This window comes from Thamnophis sirtalis, unplaced genomic scaffold (assembly GCF_051295495.1).
Source record: "Thamnophis sirtalis isolate CommonGarterSnake01/CBP01778 unplaced genomic scaffold, rThaSir2_p1.2 scaffold_9, whole genome shotgun sequence".
Classification (NCBI taxonomy): Eukaryota; Metazoa; Chordata; class Lepidosauria; order Squamata; family Natricidae; genus Thamnophis; species Thamnophis sirtalis.
The window spans coordinates 14054028-14080434 of NW_028261389.1; the positions used below are offsets into that span (position 1 = coordinate 14054028).

At 42.3% G+C, this 26407-nt stretch overlaps 1 protein-coding gene across 1 annotated transcript; it reads right to left on the bottom strand.

Annotated features, from left to right (window-relative positions):
* Window positions 1-26407, bottom strand: BPGM (bisphosphoglycerate mutase). Its single transcript, XM_014061468.2, has 3 exons — window positions 26291-26407; window positions 10124-10770; window positions 1-738 (listed from the first exon to the last, which is right to left on the bottom strand). Exons 2-3 carry the CDS (start codon window positions 10722-10724, stop codon window positions 557-559), a joined length of 783 nt encoding a protein of 260 aa, XP_013916943.2. The 5' UTR covers window positions 10725-10770; window positions 26291-26407; the 3' UTR covers window positions 1-556.

Here is a 26407-nt window from a genome sequence, read left to right on the forward strand (position 1 = left end):
TAAAAATAAGGGCTTTATTCAAAATTAGTTGAACATCAATTATCCAATAAAAGTGGGCTCCAACAAATAAGTTAATCAATGTAAGAAGCTGCCCAATGATACAAAAATAAAACTCCAGAGTTAAGACTGTGAGTGAACATCTTTGGGAAGGTTTATTGATTGTGAGCTTCAGTCCTTCATAATCCTCCTATGGGCCAATATTAAATCAGATTTGACATGCCCTGTTTTATCTCCAAATTTATCACAATGGTATCTTGTCACCAATTTGCAGAAATCTGGTGCTTAATTAACACAGGGTTTTGTCTCATATGAAAAATCGGGGGAAATATACAGAGACACATTTTATCCTTCTAATTAAAGCCTAATCAATTCACTTGCCATTGCGTCTCTCATACCAGGATCTGAAATCCAATCCCCAGAGATAAACTGCTAAAATCTAACAGCCCTTGTCTAACACTTGGTGAGAACCGAAAGCTAAGCGAGTAGGCATAAAACAATTCACAAAGTGCCATAATTTTGCTGCACATCATTGAGCAAAGCATATGTAAAGTGGTCTTTATTTTTCAGCCATGGGTTTGGCCTTCCCTTGATCTTCCACTTTCTTGATGGCAGCTTGTATGGCTTCTTGGTCGCCCAGAAATTGGTGGGGGCCAAGCGGTTGCAGATTTTCATCAAGTTCGAGGAGGACCGGCACGCCAGTAGGAAGAGTCACGTTGACTATAGCCTCATCAGAGATGCCTGCAGAGAAAAAGGAACAAATTTACTATCACTACCTTACGCCAGTTGTAGGTAAGCTTTAGTGCTATCATTGTTCTGATCTGGGCTTCCCCAAAAAGCACGAGGCAGAGTCCTGGTCCCGACAAAATCCCTTTTATTAAACAAATGTGAATTCCTCTCATTCACATTCAACAAGGCCTGGAAAACAGCCTTTCAAAGGAATATTTATGACTACAGACCTTATCTCTATCTTGGAAAGCTGCCATGTAAATATTTTCCAAATGAGGTGCTGTGCAAGGGAAGACTGGGCACAGAGTCTCTGAGATTCACGGACAGATCTTCACACTCCTGAAACGAATCTAATGAAACGAACAAATTGTTCCTCGCAAAAGCCCACTCTCCCTTTGCTCTTTTATTTCCCATGGGAGGGGCCAATCACCTTCCACCTGTGACTTTACTCCCAAGTCTACCCTGATTTCTGAGTTGTTCTTTTCTTCTGGCGGCTCTGCGCATGCACACACTGGGAACAAGTTCTAGCTGTTCCTCTGCCTCACTGCTGTCTAGTTCTGTAGGCACCCGATCACTGCTAGACAACCTTGGCCCTGTCTTTGCCTCCAACGCACAGCCCTCATCCGAGCCTTCCCCAGTCTCCAGAACTGGTCCATGCTCCTCCCCAACCTCCTCACTGTCCAACTCTGCTGCCAGTTCTGCTGGCCGCTGGTCGGCCACAACAATCATGGAATATGTCAGGAAGGTCTTGGATTTGCTAGAAAAAAAAATTGCACTTTTCATTTTCAAATGTTTTAAATTAAACCACATGGATGACTATGGAGATTCTCAATCATCCAAGACATGATTGTCCCAAAGGTGCTTTTTCCAAAGGCAAATGGACTTTGTTTTTCCCCATTGGAGATGTTTTGTTTCTCATCCAAGAAGTTTCTTCAGGTCTGACAAGTTCAGGAGCTTCTTGCATGAGAAGTGAAATGTCTTCAAGTTAACGGCAAACACTTGTAAACAAATGAGATTAGATCAAACATCATCAAACTTGGTTCAAAATCATGGCCTGCAAATGACTAAAATTCAATGCAACATTCTGAACCAAAAAAGACACAGCTTATTATAGATTCACACTGAGCTGAGCCAGAGTGTCAGTTCTCTACTGGTGAGGACAGGTATCGTCAGGTAGTGAGGATTGAATAGCTGCCAGCTGATGTAAGGTTGTAAACTGTCATTTGTAAGCTGATGCGATGAGGATGATTCAGCAATACAGGCATTGCCTATTTAAGACTCTGATGGGGTCCACACAAGTCATTTACCCTTTTAAGAGGTGTTTATAATATGTGGCCATTAGAGGGTGTTTCGATCTCTCTCTCATCGTGTATTCATTTCTCTCCCTGGGTTCGTAGCTGTGTGATAAGGGATTTATCTTCATGTATATGTCTGTATATGTTTGTATATTAAACCACTGTTAATTGTATAAAGGCTCTGTGTGCTATGTGCTGTGTTTTGCTCCTGGGTTTATCTCATAATAATAGTCACGGTGCCAAAAAAATCTCTGACATATTACATATCCTTTGAAGGATCCATGCAATATACAATGCCTGATCGCCAACTCCATATAACAGACATTTTGACATAGAAAGAAAACAAAAAATTGCAAAACCATCTTGGATAATCTCTGATCTAGCCAATGTGTTTCTTACTTGGACATAAGATTCATGCTGGACCACCCAAAGTTCTAGTTTTCAAGAGACCCACAAAGCAAGGAACAATCTTGCCTTAGTATTCGCCAACTATTCACCAACACACAGAGATATGCGGGTATATATGCATATCTCCATTGTTGTTGTTAGTTGCGAAGTCATGTCCGACCCATCACGACCCCATGGACAATATTCCTCCAGGCCTGTCTGTCTTCTACCTTCCCCTGAGGTCCATTTAAGCTCACGCCTTCTGCTTCAGTGACTCCATCCAGTCACCTCATTCTCTGCCGTCCCATTCTTCTTTTGCCCTCCATCTTTCCCAGCATGAGGCTCTTCTCCAGTGAGTCCTTCTATCTCATTAGGTAGACTCCAAAAGGATTTGAGTTTCATCTTCAGGATCTGGTCTTCTAAAGAGCAGCCAGGGTTGATCCCCTCTAGGACTGACCGGTTTGATCACCTTGCAGTCCAAGGGACTCGCAGGAGTCTTCTCCAGCATCACAGTTCAAAGACCTCCATTCTTTGGCGCTCAGCCTTCCTTATGATCCAACTTTCACAGCCATACAATGCAGCCACACATTGCAACTGCAATATCTCCATAAACACACCAAAGCCACCAAGTTTTGTAAGCTTTTGTTGTTCTGCTAAATTAAACCACCTTTCCTTAAAAGAAAATAAATTGTGCTCTATGTTGTTGAGTTTTCTGAATTACAGAAAACTCAACAACATCGCACCCCCCTTGGCCCTTCTCCAATCCTAGATAATGCATTTGGTCTGGCATCCCTAGGATTCTTCTTGTCCTTAATGCTTGCCACTTTTTCTTTAAAGAAGATTTCTCTGCCCAAACATTTCAGGACAGATTCAATGAAGCAGTATGACTTTCAACAATGCTGCTACTATAAGAGTCAAATCTTTGTGAAAAGAGGAAAACGGAGGAGAGTGGGGAGGAATTATGCTAATCCTCCTTTATCAACAAAGGTGACATACACATTACAGCTGAAAGCTACAAACTTTGCCCCCTAATGCTATCAGTTGTTTAGGAGACTCAGAGCAGCTGAGAAACATCCTTCTTCATTGGAGATGCTAAACAGGAAAAACAGCAGGAAAAACAGCTGGCAGCGGAGTAGATGGGGAAATTTCTCAGAGAAGCATGCCTGGAAAATGAGTTTGCATTAGGAGAGAGTGTGGAAGCCTGGTAAGATTTCATTACCGTATTTTTCGGAGCAGAAGACGCACCTTTTTCCCTTAAAAAAGAGGCTGAAAATCTGGGTGTGTCTTATACACTGAATACAGCATTTTTTGCCTCCCGAAACTCTGCCCCCTTCACCAAAATGGCTGTGCATAGCTTGTAGGAGGCTTTCAGGGAGCTCCTGGGGGCTGGGGAGGCCAGAAATGAGTGAAAAAATGGCCCAGTTTTTGCTCAATTTTGCCTGCCCAGCCCCCAGGAGCACTCTATAAGCTTCCTAATGCCCTTTTTTGACAAAAAATGGGCCCGTTTTCACACACACACCCCCAAACACTCTACAAGTCTCCTAAGGGCTATTCATGCCCTTTTGGGGGGAGAAAAAAAAAACCTGGCCTGTTTTCGTGGAAAATGGGCCGTTTTGGGGAGGTTTGCAGAGTGCGGAAACTTTTTTTTTTTTAATTTGCCTCTTCAAAACCTTGGTGCGTCTTATACTCTGAAAAATACAGTAATTTGTTCAAGCTAGTCCAATTTGAGAGCAAGATCCAGTGAAACAGAAGGGATGGATTGCATGAAGGTTGAGCAAAGTAGGAACTGAATACAGATAGTCCTCGACTTACAACAGTTCACTTAGTGGCCGTTCAAAGTTACAACGGCACTGGAAAAAAGTGACTTATGACCATTTTTCACCCTTATGGTTATTGCAGCATCCCCACGGGCACAAGATCGGCTGCTTGGCAACTCTCATTTTATGACAGTCGCAATTCCTGGTTGTTTCCTAGTATAATTTGATTGCTTATTAGTAACCTATTAGTAACCTATGACTATCACTAAGTGTTGTATCTTATGATTCTTGATAAATGTATTCTATTTTATTTTTCTTTATGTAAACAGAGTATAGGCACCAAAGACAAATTCCTTGTCTGTCCAATCACACTTGGCCAATAAAGTATTCTATTCTTATTCCTATTCCTTCCTATTCCTATTCCTTCCTACCCCTATTCCTATTCCATTCCATTCTTGTAGATCAGCAAGGAGCAGTGTTTATTTTAAAGCAATTTTTTTAAAAACCCTCTTTTTTCTCTAGAATGCCCCCGTTTTCCGTGGGAATTTATCTGCTTCCAGCAGAATTTGGCTGGCAGCATTACCAGATGATCTTTTATTCCCCTTTTCAAACCACTGTCACCCAAGGCAGGAGACATTAATTAACAGTGAAGAACAGGGTCAGCCTTTGCAGAAGCCATACAAAGCAACTACAGTGGCAGGAAAAGAGAGGGAAAAGGGAATTCCGGGCCAGAACAAAGTTACCAAGCAGTACTTATGTCCTGTTCGAGCCCATCTGCTCTTCCTTATCCAGGTAGTCTTGACCAAACACAGGCAGTCCTCAACTTACGACCACAATTCAGGCCCGAAATGTTATGTTGCTAAGCGAGACATTTGTTAGCTGAGTTTTGCCCCATTTTAGGACCTTTCTTGCCACAGTTGTTAAAGTGAATCATTGGGGTTGTTAAATTAGTAAGACTGCTGTTAAGTGAATCTGGCTTCCCCGTTGATTTTGCTTGCCAATAGTTCGCAAAAGGGGATCCCATTGCAACCGTCACAAATACGAATCAGTTGCCAAGTGTCTTAATTCTGATCACGTGACCATGGGGATGCTGCAATGGTCGTAAGTGGGGGGGAAATGGCCATAAGTCACTTTTTTCAGTGCTGTCACTAAACGTTTATGAACTGTTGTAAGTTGAGGACTATCTATATCCGTGATGGCGAACCTATGACCAAAGCCCTCTGCGGGCATGCAAGCCGTTGCCCAACTCAGCTCCACTGCGCATGCACGTGCCCCTTCCACCAGCCAAATGATTTGTGGGTCTCTGGTGCGCATAAGGAAGATGCACGTGGGTGGGGGGAGCATTTTTGGTCCCAGGAGGCTTCAGGGAGGCCTCCTAGGCCTCAAACAGGCTGCAGGGATGTATGGTGCACGCTCCCCCCCCCCGGCACGGCCCAGTTTTGGTCCCAGGTGGTTTCAGGGGGACCTGCTAGGCTCAAAACGGGGCGCAGGGGGGTAGCAGACATGCGTGGGGGTCATGCGTGCATGCACGGGGCGCATTGCATTATGGGTGTGGCCACGCACGCGCAATTTCGGCATGTGAGGCGAAAAAGGTTAGCCATCACCGACCTATATAGTAGTAATTGCTAGAAAACAACCAGATCTAGATTCTCAGCAATTCTTCAACCCAATGTTTTAAGGTATTTCTTCTGAGTTCATTCCTAATTTTAGTTCCTAAAACCCACGCTTCATTTGAAGGAACAGAACAAGAATTGGCAGACAGACAATGTGCAAGCAACCTGTTTCTAAGCAACTTGTTTCTGTTCTTTTGCTTCTATCTAAGCAACCCATCAGCCACGAGAACACCATAATCCAGGGTTGAGACACCTTATGGAGGGAGGGATTATGGATTTATGCAGGACTTTTAAGAGCAAAAGACATGACCTAAATATGGCAAGGGCCCCATGTTAATTCTAAATCAATCCTCACCTTTACAACATTCCAAAGACCTGCATATGTTTTGGAGGATTAAAGCATGCTTATATAATTAGAATTTGACAGGTTGATCCAATATTGGGAAACGGCACGTTTGAGTAAGCCTCACTGAAGAAATCATTTGTTTGAATAAGCTTCACCGAAGAAATCATTTTAAAATTAAAATTACAACAAGAAAACTATCATTTTACTTCTCAGGAGGGAAAAACCTCATCTGTACATATAAAAATGGCGGTGTGTGTATGTTCCAGCATAACTTTGGAACATCTTGAGCAATTTCAAACTTAGTACACAGATGACTTTCTCTCTGGAAACAAATACTGTGGGGGTATCTAACCTAACACCCTCAGGTGTGTGTTCCGTTAAGATACAGCCTGTTGTGCCTTAAAATGGCTTCTACTGTACAGCGTAGTGGAGTTGCCATGATAATGGCTTCACAGTACTCCACAAGGAGGCTCCCTCTGGTAAGGGGGGAAATCCAACATTAGAAATTATGTTTGGTCTGGACATTTTCCCCCATAAATAAATACCCAGGCAATGTCGGGTTATTGGCTACTTTGAAATAAAAGATGCTCGGGGGGAACAATGCTGAATGAAAGCTAGTTCCAGGGATGACCCAAATCAAATAAAAGCGTGCAAGGTTTGGAGACAAAACTAGCATTTATTTTCTAGTAAATGGATGCTGGAGTCTGTCTTACTCAATTTCCAAGACTTCGTATAGAAATTCCTTCTAGCAGGAGTCTCTAACCCCTGGGCAGTTGGCTGATACCACTCTGTGGCCCCATTGGGAACCAGTTCGCGCAAGTGAATGAAGCTTTATCTGCACAGGATCTAGGTAATGTGTGAAACCACCAATCCCAGTCTGTGGAAATATTGTTTTCCATGGAACCCATCCCTGGTGCCCCAAAGGTTGGGAACTGCAGGTAGTCCCCCCTTAGCAACTGTTTGAAGTTACAATGGAATATTTTTAAAAAGTACTTATAACACGGAACCAAAGTTCCAACAGTCGCCCATCTGAACATTCACATGGATTGAATTCTGGGTGCATTTAGAGCTGTTTGCAGCATCCCATGGTCACATAGACCTCCCTTTACAATTTATTTTTTGGCCAGAATTCAGCATTTTACTTCCAGTTTTCAGCAAAAAAACCAAATAGATTCACTTAATAAATGTGGCATTTGCTTAACAAGTGCTGCAAAAAAATGTCATAAAATCGGGTCAATGAGGCAATGACGTGCTTAACGAGTGGCATGACTTACTACCATAATTTTGTACTCAATTATGGTGGTAAGTCAAGGACTATCACCTGTACCTTCTTCGTGATCGATCTAACTAATGAGACTCCTTGTGACTCCTTTGTGGGTTTTATTCTTCGTGAAGGGCAAGAGTGTAAATTTAAGTGAAAGAATGGTAATAAACACATCTAAATGTGTACTTTTCCCTCAGCCCAAAGGAGCCAAAGGGTGCCAGAGGCTTTGGATCTGAATACTACACACCTCTAAAGTCAGGCTTTAAGTAGGCAACAAGAATGAAAACCCTTATACTTTAGAGCTGTGGTTCTTAATCTGGGGGTAATTTGGGCATATCCAGGTGGTAATGGAGCTATTTGTAAATTGCTTGTTTATGTTGTGGCCCGGCAGCAGAGCTGGCAGCAGATTCGGACAGTGAGGAGGTTGGAGAGGAACATGGACCAGTCCTGGAGTCTGGGGAAGGCTCTGATGAGAGCTCTGTGTCAGAGGCAGAGAGGGGGCCAGAGCCGTATGCCAGTTATCAGCTGCCTTCAGAGTCAGACATCAGTGAGGCAGACAAACAGCTGGAGCCTGTTCCCAGTGTGCGCATACACAGAGTTGTCAGACCAAGGGATAAGAACAGGGGTCGATTTTGGAGTAAGGCCACAAGTGGACAATGAATGGCCCCTCCCAGAGGAAATAAAAGAGTTGCGAAAGAGGAGTGGAGTTTGCAGGAGACAATTAGTTTGCATAATTGGTTCATGACTCTCCGAGACTCCTTATCAAATTTGCAGATAGCGGCCTGTCATCTCTCCAAGTCAGATAAGGTCTGGGACTGTAAATATTCCCTTGAAAGACTTTGTTGGATGTGAATGAGCAGAATTCACAGTAAATTAATAAAAGGGGTTTTTGTGGGACAAAGAGTTTGCTTCATGATCTCAGGAAGCCTCGGTCAGAACAGTTTGTGAGTTAAGGATCCAGTTTGGGACTTCAACTGCAGAGATGCTTCTATAAGACTCAGTGGCCTTTTTGTTCTTTTGTTGGGGTAAAGACATTATTCAAGAGCATGAAAAGGAGTAATTGGGGCAAGTAGTTTAAAGAACCACTACTTAAGGAATTGCTCCAGGGCTACTAAGATGAAAACCAGTAAAAGTGGAAGGTTGGTGATACCAGCTTTTCAAAGAATTTTGACAGGTCTTGCCCATCAGATCTTTTGTTCCTTTCTGGGTGTGCCATAAGTATATATTACCAATGGTACCCTGGCATCATTCTTTGCTATCCCCACCTGAAATGACATACAACAGGAATAGACAAGCTGGTCTCCTCTAACTAGTTTTACCTACAATTTCACCAACTTTGGCTAACAGATTGATCAGGTAGGGTTTCTTGCAGTTGGCACTTGATTTATTTTCTGTAAGGAATACTTTACAATAATTATATCCAAGGTTAGAATAGCCTGGTAGAGAGAGAAAAACAAAGATTATATTTAGCTGAAGGAGGCTATAAGCAGAGTTTAGATTCAGGTGAGTTGTTTGCTTTTGGATTAGCATACGGATAGCAATAGCAGTTAGACTTATATACCGCTTCATAGGGCTTTCAGCCCTCTCTAAGCAGTTTACAGAGTCAGCATATTGCCCCCAACAACAATCCGGGTCCTCATTTTACCCACCTCGGAAGGATGGAAGGCTGAGTCAACCCTGAGCCGGTGAGATTTGAACAGCCGAACTGCAGAACTGCAGTCAGCTGAAGTAGCCTGCAGTGCTGCATTTAACCACTGCGCCACCTCGGCTCTTCACAATGCTAATCCAAATGCCATTAGCAGTTTGTAAACCACAGGTTCAGCTCTTAATTTATACATAAACCAGGCCCCCAATTGCCACCAAGGCAAAAATTGCAAACTATATTGCTAGGTATCTATATATTGGTATCTGAAGGGGCAACTGTGCCATAAACAACACTCTTGAAAGTGCCAAAGGTAAATTGAAAGTCGATTCCCAATTCTCACCTCTAAAAATCCCCAAAGAATTTGGGGAGGAGAAACCATCATAATTAAGCAAATATAGCAACAACAGCACGTATATATACTTTTAGCAAGGTTTTCTGGCATTAAGAGCAAGTCATAAATGACGAAATGGCATCATGTTCCAGTAAGGCTTCCAAACTGCTGTATTGAAGAGGCCTCACTAAAGCCTGAGTCACGAAGCCTGCAAATAATATGAAATCTACTCCAATACGAATCTCCATAAGCCCAGAAAACTGACGGAAAGTATATACACTCAACCTTGGCTACAAAACATTCTACAGCAAGGATGGCTAACCTTTTTGTTGTCGCTGCTGAAAGTGAGCACGCGACAGCGTGACCGCACCCATATTGCAATGCATAATATCTGCACGACCCTGTGCTCCCCCCCCCCGGCCCCGTGCCCCATTTTGGGCCTAGTAGGCCTCCCCTGCAGTCTCTTGGGACCAAAAACGGGCCATGGGGGGCTGGCGCCACACCCTCCTGCGCTCCCCCCTGCATCTCCCGCATGCGCCCCACCCACCCCCGCACATGCACAGCAGACCTGAAAATTAGCTGGCCGGCAGGAGGCACACGTGCGCATGCATAGTGGAGCCCTCCTGGGGTGACGGCTCTGTGTGTCACCATCGCCATCCCCGTTCTAAAGTATACATTTTTAAACCAATTATTTTTAACAGTTCTGGGGGAAAGGAACACCTCAGCAGTAGCAACACTACACCCAAAATGTGAAGGTACCTTCCAGATGCTTCAGAAGGGCCCTCGTGCTGTTTCCATGGGCAGAAATTAACACCGTCTTGCCTTTCTTGACTTCTGGGGCTATCCTTTCATTCCAGTATGGGAGGAGTCTATCCAACACTTCTTTTAAGCTCTCGGACTTCGGGAGCTTCCCCAATGGTACATCACAGTACTTATACCTGCGATCGTTATATATTTCGTGATAGTAAGGGTGGACCTCGGTGATGGGAGGTGGGCTGATGGCGTAGCTCCTTCTCCATCTCTTCACTTGCTCCTCGCCATGGTTCAAAGCCATCTCTGTCCTGTTGAGGCCAATCAGCGCCCCATAATGTCGTTCGTTCAGCCTCCAGGAAGATTCAGTGGGGACCCACTCCTGCCCCATCTCCTCGAGTACCAGCCACGCAGTCTGAATAGAGCGGCTAAGAATGGAGGTGAACACCAGGTCGAATTCGAAACCCAGCATTTTGAGGTGCCTCCCACAGGTCTGAGCTTCCTTCACCCCGTCGGCGCTCAGTTTCTGGTCAACCCAGCTACAGAATCGATTCTCCTTGTTCCAAGCCCCTTCGCCATGTCTCAGCAGGATGAGTCTGTACTTGGCCATCTTGATCGGAGCGCTCTTGAATCTGTGGGAGCTACTGAGAAGACATCTACATGGAAATAAAAGGAATCAGTCAATCAAGTGCTTTGGATCACCAGCAATAAACATCATAAACTCTTGTCTAGAATTTGAGGCCATCACGAGTAGCCCAAGGTAAACTGTTACTTGTGACTGATCTTCCCCTGCAACCACAAAGCTTCTTCTAGGAGAGGATCACACTTGTGCTCTGGAGCTCATTTACAGTCCCACCAAAGTAACAGCAAGACCTAACACCAGGTTAGCCAATGTCACGTGTGACCTGGATGGGAATAAGCGTACCATCCAGAATCTTGGGCCAGTTCCTTTGGCAGATGTACAGCAACTACTCATTGTCAAGTTGAGTAAGAACTCTTGGACAATAGAAGTCTTGGAAAGTATTAATTGGAGTCATGGAAAAATCACTAGGCACAACATACTGCTCTAAAAACATGCTATTTTAATACATTGCTCCAAGATTTGGCTCCCAGAAAGAAACTCAGGGCTCAGCCTGAATGAAATGACAGCAGCTTTTACTCTTCTTACCATAGCACATGTGGTTTAGAGCAGCGGTCACCAACTGGTCATCCATTGACCACTGGTGGTCTGCAAGAAAATTTTGGTGGTCCGTAGAAAAATTATTTCCATTTTTTATATTGCACTAAATCAGGGGTCCTCAAACTATGGCCCCTGGCCCAGATATGTGCCATGAACCTTTGGGCTGCTGCCAATTACCTCCCAAAGACCCATTAGATCACACAGATTAGGCCTCCTCCGGGTTCCATCTACTAGCCAATGTCATCTGGCCACTACCCAGGGGAGGGCCTTCTCTGTGGCGGCTCCGGCCCTTTGGAACGAGCTCCCCGCAGAGATTCAGACCCTCACCTCTCTCCAGGCCTTCCGAAAAGCCGTTAAAACCTGGCTGTATCGGCAGGCCTGGGGTCGATGAGTTCCCTTCCCCTCTCGAATCGTGTGGCTGTTGGTTGTTTTAAATGCCCTGTACTTTTTGTTGTAGTTTTCGAGTTTCCCTTCCCCTCCTTGGGTTTGTGCGCCGCCCTGAGTCCCACTGGGAATAGGGCGGCATATAAATAAAATGAACCTCGAACCTCGAGAGTCTCTGCCCCTTTGGGGTCTTTTTGTGCGGGTTGGAGGGGGGGGGCAGAAATTCTGACTTGGCCGCTGCGTCAGCCTCCTGCTGCGGGGTTTTGGGCGAAGGCTGGAGGGAAGTGCCACTGGTAACAGAAAGCCAGAGGGTCTCGATCCAGTGGGACTGCATCATGGCCTGGAACTGGCTGACCATCTCAGCCCGCTGAGCCTCCAGCCACCAGTACCTGGCCTTGCACTCCCGCAGGTCTTCCCTCTGCTTGGAAAGCCTATGCCTGTAGTCCTCAGTGAGGTGCTTCTACTGAGCCTCCTTCTCAATCAGATGCAATTTGAACTGAGCTGTTTTGCCAACTCTTTCTCATGGTGGCTGCTTAGCTCCAACAACTGCTTCCTTTTGGGGCCCTAAGGAACCCGGGCGGGGAGGCGAGGAGTGGCTGGGAGGGGAGGGGGTGAGTAGAGGCGTTGACGCGCTCCTCGATGTGAGTGACCGAGTTGGCCACACCCGCCCAATCACATGACACACACCCCTAGCCACACCCACCCAGCTGGCCCTTAGGAAGATCATATTAGTGGTCCACGAGATTTAAAATTATGAATTTAGTTGCCCCTGAGGTCCAAAAAATTGGTGACCCCTGATTTAGAGGACAATTTTGCTTCCAGTTCTAAGCACCCAACCTATGGTCCATCTTTATCAATCTTAATGGACAAGTCATCTCAATAATAGTGGCTTGAATTGGACTCATTTCAGAAAACCATAGTTAAGAACTACAGTTTGCCTGGGCTCAAACTATAATTTTAATGGTGATCCATAGAAATCTGGAGAAAAAAATTCAATTTCTTTTTTGCAGCTTCATAGGGAAAGGCAAGGAAAAGGATAAGGGACTGAGGCGGTCTTATTTTTGTAAACTATGGTTCTCCTTTACAATGAAACAAAGGAAAGTGGTTAATTGAATAGGATCTTCTCCACAAGAGCACCAAGACTTTGAAGATTCTTCTCAGGAAAAGTTCAGTGTCTGCTTTTTTCTATCAGCTTATTTTTCCCTCTTCTGTTAGAGCAGGGGTCTCCAAACTTGGCAACTTTAAGACTCAGCCTGAGCTGAGGAATTCTGGGAGTTGAAGTCCACAAGTCTTAAATTTGCCAAGTTTGAAGACCACTAGTGGGGAACTACGGTCTTTTTATGATTTATGGACTTCAATTCCCAGAAGTCCTGAGTCCTCTGGTTTAGGGAAGAAGTTTCTCTTTTCAGTGAAGTTTAATTATGCTAAAACCATACTCTATCTCTTCTGTCAATTTTAGGTATCTTAATGGGTTAATTGGTTTTTTGATGGATATTTTGTTAGTTAACATCTTAACATTGCACTGTTGGTGTGCACTGGACTTGTCCTTCCACACATGTACAAACATCATGCTTGCAATTCACTAATCGATACTCATCGCTCTCACTATGTGGCAATAGCATGGTGAAGGAGGAGTGGAAGTAGCAGAGATAAGAACAAGTACCTCCAGACTTAGCTATTTGCTTTGGGGCAGCTGATGATTCCAATAAAGTTTCTTGAATGGCTGCACTGGCGGGCAAAACCAACCAAAATTCTGGAGAAATCACATTTACAGGAACAAGGGATCTCAGTTGCTTCTCCTGAACCATTCCTGCTAACAAAGTTCATCAAAAAAAAACCTGAAAGCTCAGAAGACAGTTGTCCAACCTTGGCAAAGTCAAGACCTGTGGACTTCAACCAGGAGTGAAATGCTACCGGCTCGGACCAGTTCGCTCGAACCAGTAGTAAAAAAATACTACTGGTTTAGGTGAACCGGTATTTCCGACAATCAGATGTGACCCACTCAGTAGCAGGATTCGCCCACCCACCAGGACGGCATCACATCCCGTTTCTGACATTCTGCACATGCGCGGAAGGTCCTGCGCATGCACAGAGGCTCACATTTGCGAACCAGTAGCGGAGGCAAGTTGATTTCATCCCTGACTTCAACTCCCAGAATTTCCCAGCCAGCCAGGAATTCTGGGAGTTGAAGTCCACAAAATTGTCAAGGTTGGACACTCCTGGCTTAGAATGTCCTTCTAATAGATTTTCAAGATTGGATGTGCCCAAAGAAGCTAGGATGGATCAATTAAGAATTATCCTTGAGACATAAGAGCCAAATCAGTTCAGGACCCCTCAGCATTCATTTTGGGGTTTGTTGGCCACTCATACTAGATGGAGGACCCAACTGAAATCAACTAGCTGAGGGTTCCAAATACAGATCACTTACAATTAGCTAGGATATTCCAGAATTCATTAGGTTTAGAGCTTACAGTAGTACCCTGTTTTCCTAAAAATAAGACCTCCCTGGATAATAAGCCCAATCGGGCTTTTGAGCACACGCGCTAAAATAAGCCCCCCCCCCAAAATATTGCGACACAGCAGCAGCCATGAGGTGACCACACTTACCGCCTCCTGCGCCTCAAAAGTAATAAGACCTCCCCGAAAATAAGGCCAAGTGCTTATTTTGGAGGTCAAAAGAAAATAAGACCCTGTCTTATTTTGGGGAAAACACAATAGCAGTTTGCTCTTTTTATAAAATAAGGTAAGTCACTCACTCACACATTAATTTTGCAGATAGTTGCAAATTCCTGTTTATCCACATTATACTCTATTTTCAATCCTTTTCTTTGGATTACTTTTTTTCTTAAAATATCTAATAAAAGCCTATTTGGCAAAATGAGCAGCATAGAAGTTTAATAAACAAATGAAAAATATTTTTAAAGATGACACATGGTACAATATGGCAAATTAAACTCAGTAATTCCTATCCCATGTACTACTTTCCAATTTCTTCCCACGTATTGATGAAAATCAAACCACTTGATCTTTTAATACCCGTTTATTAACCACACCCTGTAATTTTATCTTGATGCCCCATCAGTTAAGAAGAGTACATTGAGGGCACTCTGATCAAACTCACTCAACTCTTCCACAAGAAAACGCTGTTGATCCCGATTTAAATAATTCAAATAAGGCTCACACCTTTCTCACAAGGCTTCAAAAAATAGTTGTCTTTTGGACACTATTTTGGACTTTCTGTTTCAACCTTCTTGACATTTTAAGTTATTTGATTATTGGATGCTATTTCTTGTTACTCATGCTACCTTGAGGTACTGGAATTCTAAGTACCACTTAAAGTAACACTGGACAACTTACAACCATTCATTTAGCAAACATTCAAAGTTACAACAGCACTGGGGAAAAAAATACTTGCAACCGGTCTTTGTACTTAAGACTCTTACAGCATCTCCACAGTTCACATGATCGAAACTCGGCTGACTTTTTATTTATTTATTTATTTATCATCTCCTGCCCTAATTATTGTTACAAATAAGTCAAGGCGGCAAACACCTTCCTCTTTCTATTTTCCCCACAACAGCCTATGACAGTGACGGTGAACCTTTTTCTTACGGCGTGCCAAAATTGCACACACGCGCACTATCGCGCCCGCGCCCGCACCAATTAAATCCTCCCTGCCCACCTGCGCATACAACTCCTCCCCAGGCATCCCCCCGCCCCCCAGAGGCTCTCTGGAAGCCGGAAACAGATCATTTCTGAACTTCCGGTTGGCCCGTTGGGGCCGTTTTACGCCCTGCCCAGGCTTCAGGGAAGCCTCCCGAGGCTGGGGAGGGCGAAACAAACTTCCAGTTTGCCCATTGGGGCCATTTTTCACCCTCCCCAGCCTCCAGAGACTTTCCTGAAGCCTGGGGAGGGCGTAAAACAACTTCCCCCAGCCCTCCGGAAGGACAAAAAATCAGCTGGCCGGCGTGCGCATGCACGCCAGAGCTGACAGCTGGTGTGCCAGCAAATATGGCTCCGTGTGCCACCTGTGGAATGAGTGCCATAGGTTCGCCATCGCAGGCCTATGGAGTGAATTGGGCTGAGAGTGAGTGGCTGGCCCAAGGTCAACTCAGCTGGCTTTCATGGCTAAGGCGGGATTTGAACTCACAATCTCTTGCTTTCTAGCCTGGTGCCTTATCACTAGACCAAACTGGCTCTCTCTTCATTTTCAAGGCCAGTGCCTCTTGCCAACTCAAGGTGAATCCAATGGACAGGATAAGAAATCAGGATATGTGGCTAAACAAGTCACTCATCAATGCACCCCCTCTCTCTATGTTTTTGCAGAAACATACTAAGAGAGCAGCAAGTTCCAAAGACAACTAGTCCTTGACTTATGAACGTAAGGGTACCTCCCTGTTATAGTCACAAGTCATGTGCCGGTTGTAAATCGGGTCACCCACATGGCAGACCCAATTTTCTGACCATTTTATAGTAGCTGTTAACAGCAACCCCGCTGTTCACTATGGGACATTTTTGCCAAAAACTGGAAGGTTCGGGGTTTTTTGCAAAAATGTCATCAATCACAGCCACATGACTGCAGGTCGTTGCAAACAATCATAAATGCAGACCGGATGTTGCACATCCAAAAATGTTGTCCCATGGCCACAGAAATGAGAGAGTGCAAGGCCATGGGAACTTTGGAACCAGACTGTAAGTACCTTTTGGGGAATCCATTGTAACTGCAAGCAGTTGCTAAGCTACAAGGTTGTAAGTTCAGGATTACCTACATTTCACTTCCTAAAACAGGAGAGGCAAATTTTGCATGTCAGACATTAAAGCAAGTAGGAAATAGTTGACACACTGTTTTAACTGATGATGTTACCTAATTGGGTAATGAAACGACTGCAAACAAATTGCCACGCTCAGAGAACACCAAGTCAACCCTGATACACAAATATTTCTTCCCGTAGTACAAGATTTTAACACACCTCCAGAACTGCAACTATAAGATGATTCAGCTCCGGGAAGTGTGTGAAGTCTTTTCAGGAAAACTGGAGATCACCTTTAAAACTGTGGTTTAATTATTTTTTAGTATTTAACTCTCAATAAATTTGTTCTGATCATCATGTTTGTGTATCTGTGTGTGTCTGTGTTATATAGAATAGAATTATTTATTGACCAAGTGTGATTGGACACACAAGGAATTTGTGTTTGGTGCATATGCTCTCAGTGTACATAAAACATACATTCATCAAGAATTATAAGATACAACACTTAGTGATAGTCATAGGATTTTAAATAAGCAATCAAATCATAGTAGAAATCTAAATAAAACAATATAAAATGTAAAGATATAAGCAACAAGGTTATAGCCATAAGTGGGAGGAGTTTTTTGGGGGGGAGAAAGAAAGAGATAGATAGATAGATAGATAGATAGATAGATAGATAGATAGATAGATAGATAGATAGATAGATAGATAGATACATACATACATACATACATACATACTGTAAATGAATAACAAACTTCAACGCCGAGTAACAGCTTGGGAGTTAAATATCTATTGTACAATTACTATAATGTAAGCTATAGATATTTTTTTTCTTAATATAGTCTATCTTGCATGAAAAAGTCAAATACATTTTATGCTTCAGTAACATCCTACGCTGTAATTAACACTGACAAAATCTCTTTTCCTTTTTATCCAACTAATAGAACCTTAATAACCTTAATTATACTGTAGAAATATAATCTTATTGAAACAATGCAAGGTATTTTATTTTTAACAGAACTTTTTTTATTTTTCTTTAAAAAAAAACACAAATATGTCATCATTTGTCAATCATTAAAACATTGAAGTACAATTTTTTTTTGTGTACCCCTCCCTCCCTCCACCCCCCCACCCCCCCTCCTCCTTCCCCCCCCCGACTTCCCAGAACCCGTACACGGTATAGAATTTTAACTAACACAGTCTAAAATCTATTGAGAAAAAAGAAATAAAGAAATTAATGACATTCTAGATTGACCTTAGCTTCTTCTTACTGAACTAACTTTAAACAATTTAAATCATTTCTGATCTTAAGCATAGGCTAACTGGAATTTCTTAGTCCCGTATTTATTTTGTATATAATCAATCCATTTTTTCCAGTCTCGTTTATATCTCTCATTTGAATGATCTTTGAGATATGCCGATATTTTAGCCATTTCAGCTAAGTTTGTTACTTTCAATGTCCATTCTTGAATTGTAGGCAAGTCTTCCTTCTTCCAATATTGCGCCACCAACAGTCTTGCTGCAGTTATCAGGTGCAGAGTCAAATTGGTCTCTACCACTGTAAAGTCAGTACATATACCTAGTAAAAATAACTGAGGACTAAACTTTATCCTTCTTTTAAAAACATTTTGCATGACCCACCATATTTTTATCCAAAATGCTTTAACCTTTTGGCAGGTCCACCATATATGATAATATGTAGCATCGAGAGAACCACATCTCCAACATTTAGGCTGTACATTCGGATACATAGAAGCCAACTTTTTAGGATCTAAATGCCATCTATAGAACATCTTGTAAAAATTTTCTCTCAGATTTTGAGCTTGTGTAAATTTCACATTTCTTACCCAGATTCTTTCCCATGTATCCAACATTATTGGTTCCTCAATATTTTGAGCCCATTTTATCATACAATCTTTAACTAATTCTGTTTCCGAATCCATCTGTATCAATACATTATATATCCTCTTTATATGCATTAAGCTTTGATCTCTTATTTGTTTAAACAAATTATCCTCAACTTGAATAAAACCAATTTTTTGATCTATTTTCCACCTAGCCTGTAATTGCCCATACTGGAACCATGTTTGAACTACCTTCTCCTCTTTTAATACCTCTAAAGATTTTAGTTGTAATACCCCCCTTTCCGAGGTAAGAAGCTGTCTGTAGGTAATTCTGTCCTGTTTTTGTGCTGTATTCATATTTTCAATTGCGTGTCTAGGAATTGCCCACATGGGTATCTTGTCATTTAATTTATATTGATATTTCTTCCAGACCCGCAATAAAGCATTTCTTAAAATATGACTTTTAAAGTTCTTATCCAATTTTTTGTTGAATAACAGGTAAGCATGCCAACCAAATACCAGATCGTGTCCCTCAATGTTCAATATTCTATCATTGGTTAAGTGAATCCAGTCACTAATTACAGATAATACCACTGCATCATAATATATTTTTAAATTAGGTAGTTTCAGTCCTCCTCTCTCACGTACATCTTAATGCAAGGTATTTTAAGGTACATTACAACACAATAAAGGGAAAAATAAAATTAAAATTGCACAGTAAGGAAGCCTTTGAACATAAAGGTTCCAAAATAATCCATTGGGGTTAGGAAGACCTAACACCATTTTCAGAATGAAACAGAGCCATGGCAATCTGGCAAGCAAAACTCTGGGCACTTGGAAGATTACATAAATTACGTCAGGAGTGTTCCTGTCAATCAGCCTCAAAATGTGTGCTTTGAAACACAATCCCTTGTGAGAGAGCCAAAAATCACACCACAAAGTAGAGATCTTCACCAGTGCCAAAGGCCTACCTGGTTACAAATGGATTTCTGTTGGGAACTGATTATCGAAGGCTGTGATGGCGATCAGAGCATGCAAAGCCCTCTTTGATGGTACGCGCACCGTCGCTCCCCAGGTGAGATCTCCGTGGCATTTCTTTCGTGAGCTTGTTTCCCTGCAAACGATGAAACAGAAGCTCACGAAAGAAAAATATCTAACCTCTTGCTGCGCTGCTGGTGTTGGGATGCCCCGCTTCCCGCCGGCCAGCTGGTCTTCGGGTCTCTGATGCGCATCTGTTCGCACATGCCTTTCAGTTTGGGCACGGTGTCTAAATGGGTTTGCCATCACTGATCTAGCAATAGCAATAGCAATAGCAGTTGGACTTATATACCGCTTCATAGGGCTTTCAGCCCTCTCTAAGCGGTTTACAGAGTCAGCAAATTGCCCCCACAGTCTGGGTCCTCATTTTACCCACCTCGGAAGGATGGAAGGCTGAGTCAACCCTGAGCCGGTGAGATTTGAACCGCCAAACTGCAGATAACAGTCAGCTGAAGTGGTCTGCAGTACTGCACTCTAACCACTGCGCCACCTCGGCTAAGGCAACCCAGCCTGGACTCCTTCAATATCTTCTCAAAAGACCACAACAATCACACAGAAAAAAGGCAGAATGGTTTTTCCACTCTCAATCATGGGTGGCTTGTTTTAAAGCAGACACATTAACCTTTGCAATAAGTACCGGTATCATATGAAGCAGAACTGTTAATCACTAGACTTAAACCCGCGGTTGTCACTAGCTACCACAAGTGTACGATAATGTCTGGACCAAGATGTTTCAATAATGCTGGAATATTTTAAAAAAACGAGAAGCAAAAGTTGCTGAAAACAACGACTAGAAAAATTACATACAGGTAGTCCTCAATTTACGACAATTGAGCCCAAATTTTCTGTTGCTGAGACATTTATTAAGTGACTTTTGCCCCGTTTTACAAACTTTATTTGCCATAATTAGGTGAATCACTGCAGTTGTTAACTTAGTAACACTGTTGTTAAGTAAATCTGGCTTCCCGTTGTCTTTCCTTGTCAGAAGGTTGCAAAGATGATCCCATGACCCCAGGACACTGCAACCGTCATAAACATGAGTCAAACATCCAAATTTTGTTCACGAGACCATGGGGATAATATCACAACAGTCATAAGTGTGAAAAATAAGCCCAAGTCACTTTTTTCAGTGCCGTTGTAACTTCAAATGGTCACTAAATGAATTGTTGTAAGTCGGGGACTACCTGTAGTTGAGGGATGAAGAGTAAAATTCATTATTAAAACAGATCCGAAATTTAAAGGAAATCCTAAGTGAATACAGAGGGGGATCTAAAGCAAGTGAAAAATGGATGAAAGGAAATGTGAGACCAATGGATTAGCACAATTGCTCAGTAATTATTACAGCTATGTAGTGCTTTGCATTTAAAGCCCAAGTGATGTTTTGAAAAGTATGAGGATGTAAATTTAGCCCCTATCTACAAATCTTTCATGTAGTCAAACTATCTCACGATTGTGAGGACCATAGCTACAACACGATCATGGGAAAAATAGGTTTTTGCAAACATATGCTCATAGCATAATCAGACAAAAAAATAGTTCAAGATTATAAAAACCTCAATCAAAAAATACTGTGTGTTCTGACTGTATGTATGTTTGTGTGTATATAAGCCCAAAGCATTTGTGAATATGTGATCGCCTTGTGAATTTAAAGAGTGGGAGCATTTTTTCTGCCTGAAATGTCTAATAAAATAAATATCACTTTAGTTTTAGCTGTAATAAATACTTTTGGTATTCTTCCAATGATGGTTCTACAGAATATGTACTGGAAAAGTATAAATAACTATTGAAATAATTTTGCCTCAAAAAGCTGATATAGAGGAGACTTAGTGTAAGCCAGAGAGATCTGGTGACAGTGACTCATATCTCCTATCAATAAAGGCCTAGAATTGTTGTCATGGTATCAATGATACCCACTGGAAAGATATTTTTGAAATATCACCTTACTTAGCTGACTTTCCTTTGATCAAATATACACAACCTTTTTCCTCTTAATGTTATTTTCAATACGATGCTATTGACAGACTTGCTTTATTTCACAAAAGTTCTTGCTTTGAACGGGATTAAAAACTCCAATCTCTACAAGGTACAATTGTGAAAAACAAAGTTATATATCATATGATTTGACCTAATCAGCCATTTTGAGTTTGCCAACCACGATTGCTTGACATGCAATAAATCACAATTAAGGAAACACCCAGGGTAGTAAAATGGCGCCTAGTGCAAAGTCAAACTCCATGGCTTAAATAGGATTTGTCTCACTCTCTCTCTCCATCCTAATTCCTGAACTCTAAGATGCTATGCCAACCAGGGTTTTTTTCAAAATGTTTTAAACTACAATTCCCATTTGCCACAGTCAGAGTTGCCAATAATTAGGGACACTAAGGAAATTTGAAGCCTGCATTGCATTATAGCTTCCAAACCAGTGGTGGGATTCAAAACATTTTACTACCGGTTCTGTGGGCATTGCTTGGTGGGCATGGCATGGATTGGTGGGGTGTGGCTTGGTGGGCATGGCAGGGGAAGGATACTGTAAAATCCCCATTCCCTCCCCACTCAAGGGAAAGGTTACTGCAAAATCTCCATTTCCTCCTGATCAGCTGGGACTCGAGAGGCAGGGAATAGATGGGGGCGGGGCCAGTCAGAGGCGGTATTTACCGGTTCTCCGAACTACTCAAAATTTCCGCTGCCGGTTCTCCAGAACTCGTCACAACCTGCTGAATGCCACTTCTTTTCGAAACTCACACTTTTAATTGGGTTTTTTAAAAAGTCATTTCCAACCAGTGGTGGGATTCAGCCAGTTCGCACCACTCCGGGAGAACCGGGTGTTAACTTTCTGAGCAGTTCGGTGAACTGGTTGTTGGAAGAAATCATTAAGGCAGAGAACCGGTTGTTAAATTATTTGAATCCCATCACTGTTTCCAACCATTTGACCAGGTGGCATAAAGCTGTAATGGGAACCTGTGGCATGCAGAGCCCTCCCTGCTGGCATGCGTGCCATCACCCCAGGTCTGATCTGCACAGAAGCTCACAAAAGAAAAAGATATGACCTCTTGCCGCGCTGCCAGCGTTGGGATGCCTCACCTCCCTCCAGCCAGCTGGTCTTTGGGTCTATGCTGCACATGCATGCATATCAGCGCATGTGCATGTCCTCACATGCATGCAGTTGTGCATTTTTCAGTTTGGGCATGCACGCATACAGTTTGGTGTTTTAAAAAGTTCGCCATCACTGGTATAAAGTCTGCTTTGAGTAGGGGCTTTGAGTAGAAAAACTTCAAGGTCCCTTCCACTCTTATGATTCTATGTTCCTTTTGTGATGAAGGCAAGAATAGCTGATATTCCTACCTAAACATTTATTTCTGCAAGATACAGGAAGGACAGCCAAAAGTTTTTACCCATTCTGACATTGCTAACAAAGCAATTGCAACTTTCCTGTGGACAACATGGTTAGGTTTTTCCCAACTACATGCATATTTGGGGTGAGACTAAGAGACATTCCTGACTTATCTTACTTTTGAGGTGTATATTTTCCTCTTCGCCCTAACCAGACACTTAAAGCCGGCCACGATTTAAAGCTTGTCAAACCTGGATTACCGAAAAATACAGAGTATTTGTACTTTATACAAGTTGTCCTTGACTTACAACCACTATTGGGGGATAGAATTTCTACTAATAAGCTTAAGGTGAAGTGTGTTGCGCCTGATTTTATAACTCTTTTTCTCATGGTTTTTAAGCAAATCACTGTGGCTGTTAAGTGAATCATGTCCTCATTAAGCAAATCCGGCTTCCTCTCAATAGACTTTGCTTGTTGGAAGCCTATTGGGATAGTTATAAAGAGTGATCATGTGACCCAAGGACACTGCAACTAATGTAAATATATGCTGATGGCCAAGTGCCCAAATTTTGACTATCTGACCATGGGCTATAATGCTATAATGGTCGTAAGTGGGAGTGCTGGTTGTAAGTCACATTTTTCAGTGCCACAGTAACTTTGAAGATTCACTAAACAAATGGTCTTAAGTTGACTACACCTGTATTGCACAAAATCCACAAGATAGATTTAAAAACCAATACTACCTCAACATTCTTCTTTGCAGATATGCATTAATGCTGCGCTTTGAATTTTGAATAAATATATCTATTTGTAGAACATCCCATGGAATTCAGTAATAATATTTATTCATTTCTGTTGTTAATTGCAAAGTCGTGTCCGACCTATCACCACCCCATGGACAACAATGTTCCTCCGGGCCTTCCTGTCTTCTACTATCCTCTGGAGTCCATTTAAGATCACGCCTACTGCTTCCATGTCTCCATCCAGCCACCTCCTTCTCCGTCGTCCCCTTCTTCTTTTGGCCTCAATCATTCCCAGCAGGAGGCTCTTCTCCAGTGAGTCCTTCCTTCTCATTAGGTGGCCAAAGTATTTGAGTTTTATCTTCAGGATCTGGAATCTAAAAATCAGTCAGGGTTGATCTCCTCTAGGACTGACCGGTTGGATGGCCTTGCAGTCCAAGGGACTCCCAGGAGTCTTCTCCAGCACCATAGTTCAAAGGCCTCCATTCTTTGGCACTCAGCCTTTCTTAGGGTCCAACTTTTACAGCCATGCATTGCAATTGGGGAAGCCACAGCCTTGACTATGAACCCTTTTGTTGGCAGGGTGATGTCTCTGCTTTTTAGAATGCTGTCTAGATTTGCCATAGCTTTCCTCCCCAGGAGCAAGCGTCTTTTAATTTCTTGGCTGCAGTCCCCATCTGTGGTGATCTTGGAGCCCGGGAAAATAAAATTTGTCACTACCTCCATTTCTTCCCCATCTATTTGCCGGGAATTGGGAGGGCTGGCTGCCACGATCTTAATTTTCATAATGTTGAGTTTCAAGCCAACTTTTGTACTCTCCTTCTTCACCCGCATCAAGAGGCTCTTTAGTTCCTCTTCACTTTCTGCCATTAGAGTGGTATCTGAAGTTGTTGATATTTCTCCCAGCAATCTTAATTCCAAGTTGTGATTCATCTAGCCCTGCCTTTCTCATGATGCGCTCTGCATGTAAGTTAAATAGGCAGGACGATAGTATACAGCCTTGCCGAACTCCTTTCCCAATTTTGAACCACTCAGTGGTTCCGTGTCCAGTCCTAACTGTTGTTTCATTATGCTACTGTAATTGCTAGTATACTTACTCATGGGCTAAGCAAGTAAGTCATGATTTATACAGGGCACTAAACCATAAATTACATGGACTGACTTTGCACAATATTAAATCAGAATTAAATATATAATATCATGGGTTCAACGGCATTCCCAACCTGGCATTCTCCAAATAAATTGTATTTTTAGCATCCTCCATAATTAGAGAATGCATCAGTGGAGAGGAAATTGGGAAAAGATGGCATATAAATCTGGACTTTTGATATATTCTAACCAGCATGCGTTCCTTCCTTTTAACAGAAAACTCCTGCATCTGAGAAGCAAACAAATATAGGACATATTCACACGCTACAGAAAATACTTTTAATTGGTATGTTACATGGTATGTTACATTTGATCAGCACAATCAAGACTAGCAAACACTAATACAATTATTCATTTCACACTGAACAGGTGCAAACACCTGGCCAATTCGAAAGCTAAACAGGATGGGATGGGGATGGTCACTAGATGGGGGCCACCAGAAAAAAAAAACCAAGGGAATTTGCCATGAGCCTACGTAGTGCTCAACAATATATAAAACAAAATTAATACCCAGCTTGGGATGAAGGCAAAAAACGACTGATTTAAAAGCAGGAGGAAGGAAGGAAGGAAGGAAGGAAGGAAGGAAGGAAGGAAGGAAGGAAGGAAGGTAGATAGACAAACAGATAGATAGATATAGATTAGATAGATAGATAGATAGATAGATAGATAGATAGATAGATAGATAGATAGAGACAGACAGACAGACAGACAGACAGACAGACATATAGACAGATAGAGATATAGAGATATAGATAGATAGATGATAGATAGATAGATAGATAGATAGATAGATAGATAGATAGATAGAGATAGATAGAGACAGACAGACATATAGACAGATAGAGATATAGATAGATAGATGATAGATAGATAGATGATAGAGATAGATAGATAGATAGATAGATAGATAGATAGATAGATAGATAGAGATAGAGATAGATAGAGACAGACAGACATATAGACAGAAAGAGATATAGAGATATAGATAGATAGATGATAGACAGATAGATGATAGATAGATAGATAGATAGATAGATAGATAGATAGATAGATAGATAGATGTAGATATCTCCCTTGCTCCTGCTTTTAAAACTTATATATAAGATATAAATAAATACTGTCCCTATCCTACTCTCCCCATTTATTCATACCTATTTCATTCATACTCATGTTTATTTTGATACCTATTATCTTGTAAACAATTAACAAATAAAATAAAATAAATAAATAGTTGGTAGTTTTAAGTTTACAAAAATAACACAGGTATCTCTAATATGGTAGAACCCAGTCCAAGAATTCTCAACCATGGGCATAGTAAGATCTTACCGCTCTGATTTGCTTTTTTTAAAGGCTTCTCCCCATTCCAAGGCACAGCGTGGGATGGGGGGGGGGGGAACCCTTCGTTTGTGACTTTTTAAAATAGCAGAACCAAAATTAGAATGACATCCACACCAAATTCTCCCCAGGGCAGCCAGGTTCAGCTTCCTCTTCGCTAACTCCAGGGACACCTACTGGGTAAGGGGATTCATATCCTACTATTTTGCATGCAATTCTCGGAGATCTAATTCCGGGGATTTCCCCCCCCCCTCCCTCTCAAAAATAGCAAAAGGAACAGCAGAACCCACTGGACTGAAAATAAAGATGCACTTCAAAGAGAAGCGATCGATGCTATTCTATCTCTCCCTGCTGCGGCTTAATTAAAACACGCGTGGAAAAAGAAATCTTTTTTAAGGAAGGAAAAAAAATAAGCATTCACCTTTACACCGCACAGCTCGGTCTGCAAAATCCAGCAAGCATCAGAAATGCAGCCCCTTCCAGCTGCAAAGGCTGCGGCTGATAGTTCCTAGCAGCTTCAAGCAGAGTGCTAAAGAAG

Bases quoted from the DNA above. Each gene is read 5' to 3' on its own strand.
- BPGM (XM_014061468.2), bottom strand. From the start codon at position 10,724: ATGGCCAAGTACAGACTCATCCTGCTGAGACATGGCGAAGGGGCTTGG. The intron at 739-10,123 runs GTACCTTCACAT...TTTTCTCTGCAG, and splicing joins CCTTCTGAAGCATCTGGAAG to GCATCTCTGATGAGGCTATA.